This window comes from Zingiber officinale, chromosome 4B (genome assembly GCF_018446385.1).
Source record: "Zingiber officinale cultivar Zhangliang chromosome 4B, Zo_v1.1, whole genome shotgun sequence".
In the NCBI taxonomy this organism is placed as follows: Eukaryota; Viridiplantae; Streptophyta; class Magnoliopsida; order Zingiberales; family Zingiberaceae; genus Zingiber; species Zingiber officinale.
Genome location: NC_055993.1, coordinates 11,519,911 through 11,524,197, shown reverse-complemented (window position 1 = coordinate 11,524,197; position 4,287 = coordinate 11,519,911). Strand labels below are relative to the sequence as shown.

At 40.9% G+C, this 4,287-nt stretch overlaps 1 protein-coding gene across 1 annotated transcript; it reads right to left on the bottom strand.

Annotated features, from left to right (window-relative positions):
- Positions 1 to 1,585: 1,585 nt before the first annotated feature.
- LOC121977397 lies at positions 1,586 to 2,718 on the bottom strand. Its single transcript, XM_042529976.1, has one exon. The coding sequence runs from the start codon at positions 2,521 to 2,523 to the stop codon at positions 1,672 to 1,674; it is 852 nt and encodes a 283-aa protein (XP_042385910.1). The 5' UTR covers positions 2,524 to 2,718; the 3' UTR covers positions 1,586 to 1,671.
- Positions 2,719 to 4,287: the final 1,569 nt, after the last annotated feature.

Sequence of the window (4,287 nt, the reverse complement as noted above, 5' to 3'; positions counted from 1 at the left end):
TAGCAGTAAAAATAATTTTTAACAATTTTTTACCAAGTTGATATACAACTACAAAAATATTTTTAGGAGTAATATCTGCTAGAAAATGTAGCTACTAAAAAAATGACTTATCAAGTGGGTGCTACACGTTGTAGCAGCTACATGGACGGTTAACTGCTACAAGGTGTAACAGTTAACTGTCGAAATAACTGCTACAACTTGTAGTAGCATTCGATATCCAAGTGACTGCAGGCGTTTGTAGCAGGTGTCAGCCTTGCGCGTCGTAGCATAAATCCTTCCTTCTATGACCACTATTCCAAGTTAGTTGCTACAAGTTGTAGCAGCTATATGGACAGTTAGCTGCGAAGTAGCTGCTGCAATGTTTAGCAACAAAGTAAAGGCACTGCATCAGTAAAAATAATTTCAAATAATTTTTTACCAAGTTGATATACATCAACTTAAATATTTTTAGAGGTAATATCTGCTAGAAAATGTAACTGCTACAAAAACGACTTACCAAGTGGCTGCTACACATTGTAGCAGCTACATGGATAGTTAGCTACTACAAGGTGTAGCAGTTAACTATCGAAGTAGCTGCTACAACGTGTAGCAACTACCTTTCCAAGTGGCTGCAGCCTGCAAGCGTTTGTAACAAGCGTCGTCCTTGCACGTTATAGCATTAATCCTTTTAATATTTGTTCGGATCACGGTGGGGAATAACAAATTAAAATGAAACGGATTACTATTGGGTATGAAATGGAAGGAATTAAAGATGTCGTCCTTACGATTGAGAATGAAGAGAGGTGGTAAGCACAATAGCAGCTATCAGACGTGGTGTTGCCGGTGAAGGAAGAGACGAGAGCGAGAGAGAGAGCGACGAGCCAAGTAGCTTGCAGCGCCTTTGCTTTACTTTCCTGGCAGGAGCACGAGGTCCGACGAACGATGAAGAAGGAAGGCGCAAGAGAGAGCGGCGAGAGAAATTTAGAAATTAGAAAATTTCACTCGGTGATGTTTTGAAAAGATGGCCGAAGGGGAGAGAGAATAAATGAAATATTTTTTTACAAAGAAATCGAGCTAGTAACGCCACGTCTGTGTATCACTCATGGTCGCGCACAAAGCGTCGCTTAGCATATCAAATCTCTCTCTATATATATATTTTAAAATTTATAAAATAAAATTTATTTAATAATTATATATATTTAAAATATATTATTAATATTATTAATTTAATTTATTTTTAAAATTTTAATCAAATATTAAATTGTTTAGTATTAATCATCATCCTATTTAATTTATAATCTAAATTGTAAGGATTATGATCCAACCAACGATAAGTTAAATCCTACCAAAATATATATATATATATATATATATATATATATATATGCTCGAGGGGACGATATTTGATGTACACATGATACTATTTTAGTGGTTTGAGATAGAACTAATAAGAATTGATTTATTAAAATAAAATGTTTAGGAAGAATTCGGTTAAAAAAATTTCGTATCATGCTCATGATGTCTCCCCTACAAATTATGATCTTAACTGTTGCACTACGCCTGTGGGGTTATGATGATTTATCATGTTTTAATAACTATGAAGATGTATCATAAAATCCAAATCAAGCAGTTATTTTTTGTGCTGATGAATGAATGAATGTTCGTCAAACCACTTGTAAGATGAGACACAATTTACACAGAGGGAGTGATGATGTTGAGAAGCGAGACCCGAATGTTGATCAAGCTCCTGAACAATTTCTCGCATCCCTCCTCCATTCCTTCCAAGCGCTCCTCCAACATCTCCAATGTCGCCTCCTCTCCCTCCTCCGTCTTCTTTCTCAACCCACAAATCCCCCTCCGTGATTCCTCCTTCGCCATCGACGCAGCCACCGCCGCCGCGGCCTGGGAAACACTCGAGAACACCAATGTCATCGCAGCCCCAATCGCCGCCACAGCCTCCGCCAAGATCCCAGCCACCTCCGCCCCCGCCGCGCCCTCCCACTTCCCCGCAGCGAATGGACGAGATCTAGCCAGGTCCTTGATCCCAGACACGAGCCCCGCGATATCCTTCTCCGCTCGCCGCAGCGATCGGGCCGCGGAAGTGAGCCGCGTGGTGTCCCTCCTCCGGGACGCCGCGCGCGCCTCTGCGGCGTGCTGCGCGAGCACTATAGCAGCGGAGCGGTAGGAGCCTTGCGCGTCCGCGAGGCGGAGGAAATCGTCGAGGAGGAGGTCAGTCATGGCCGGGAGGCGCCGAAGGGAATCCTGGGTTTGCGAGAGCCGGAGGAGGTCGTCGAGGGAGGCAAGGAGACGGTCGATCCGCTCGAAAACTGTGGCGGCGGCAGAGGCAGAGGAGGTGTAGCAACCGAGGTCAGCGGAGGCGCGGAGGGAGCGGATCTCGTCGTGGAGGAGGGAGAGGACGGGATGGGATCGGCAGGGGAAGCTGGCGGACCGGGTGTGCTGTGCGTCGCGGCGGCGGCAACGGGAGGGGCTGGCGCTAGGGCTCAGGCCTGGCAAGGAGATGGAGCGACGAAATCCGGCGATCATTCCGGGCGTCAGTTGCACTCCCGTTAAGCTTACTCTCTTTTCTTTAGGCGTCTACTTGGTTTCTTTTACTTTTTTTCTTCGCCGGCGGTGACCGATCGCGAGCAGGGATGGGATTTATAAACGCGGTTGTACCAGAGGGTAGCTGAGATGGGTGGGAATAAAGTAATAACGGAAAACACGAGAAGCATCGTGGATGAGGGACAGAACACCGCGACGTGTTTAGATGGGAATTAAAGAAATAATTGGCACCGCGGCTGGTCATGTCTCCTGCATGTGTCGATCAGAGCATCGTGGTGTAACCAACGGGAAAAGGCAATACGTGTTGTATTCTGATTTAATAGTCTTTCTGTAAAAATTATTATTGTTCTTTTTATTTTGTGAGCAATTGATATATCTGGTTTGTATTTATTTTTACGTAATTATGTTCTAATCATTTTCACATTTCTTTTTTACTTTATTTTAAGGTTACGTGATATAGAACTCTTGTTTGTAATTTGCAGAGCAGAAATAATTAATTACAGTGTTCCTTCTCACAAAATCTCATTCGACACAGATAAGTTGACTTAGATTAAAAGGCATTAGGTTCGGTCGACCAACCGAAGACAATGGGGGATGCAAGCAAACCCACAGAGCACGACACATGGGGCATGCAAACTTCTCGTGTTCTGACAACTAAGCAAACGTGTGAGCGACTAAATCAGGCCACTACTTTCTGTTTTGTTGTTATTATTTGCCGATTCCTCGTGTCGCTTCTACAGCTACGTTCCTTTGAGTAATTAAAAACCGATACCAGATTCAGATCTGTGATTACATTGTTAGGACTTGAAAGACCTCAGGATTCAATCAAACACCGGATGGGGGACTTAACAGCATGCAGCTCGACGACATGCCTAGTGAACTCCAGATAATAATCCTATAGCAATTGAAAATTTAAAGAGACATCACGACGTACGCGTGGAGTGTTCAAATGTTTAATCAATTAATAACATGTCTAAATGTTTCATCATTACTTCGTTCATTGTAAATTATTAAAAATTGATAATGATTCAGGTTGCATGAGATAAAATATTGTTCTTAAAAAAACTCACTCTTGTATTCATAAGATATGTTACAAGGAGAGTATTACACAGAAAAATAAAAAACTTCTCTCACAAGAAGGGAAGATTGTCCCTCTTATTTGAGGATAAGAAACGTGGAGAAAGAGATGCTTAACCTTTTTTTTTAGAAAATAGAATATAGAAAAATAGAATTTCTTAATTCATCCAATGAGAGATGCAACTCCTCATTTTATAAGAGATGAAATGATTATTTAGCCGTTGTCATCCAGCCAAATATTAATTATATTATAGTCAAAATAATGACAAGCAATTAATGGTTGATGTGACATCAATTAATAACTGATAAACTTGCCAAAAGAAGCTGATTTGACAACGCTAGGTGGCTGGCCAAATAATGATTTGCATAATGTTGGATTTCCATCTGTTTTATCTTCCTTATTTTCAACTGCATCACTCCAATAATTTTTGAGATGTTTGCATGAAATAGAATAGTTCTAGTTATTTCTAATAGGTGTTGATTCTTTCTTTCTGTTACACCATTTTGTTGTGGGGTATATGGACAAGATGTTTGATAAATAATCCCCTTTTCTTCTAGATAATTTTTAAATTCATGACTCATATATTCTCCTCCATTATTAGTTCTAAGTATTTTGATATTAGCATTATATTGCTTAGAAGTGTATCGAAAGAAATGTTTAAATGCCTC

What these genes read in the sequence shown, in the direction of transcription:
- LOC121977397 (XM_042529976.1), bottom strand. Translation starts at nt 2,523, where the DNA reads ATGATCGCCGGATTTCGTCGCTCCATCTCCTTGCCAGGCCTGAGCCCT.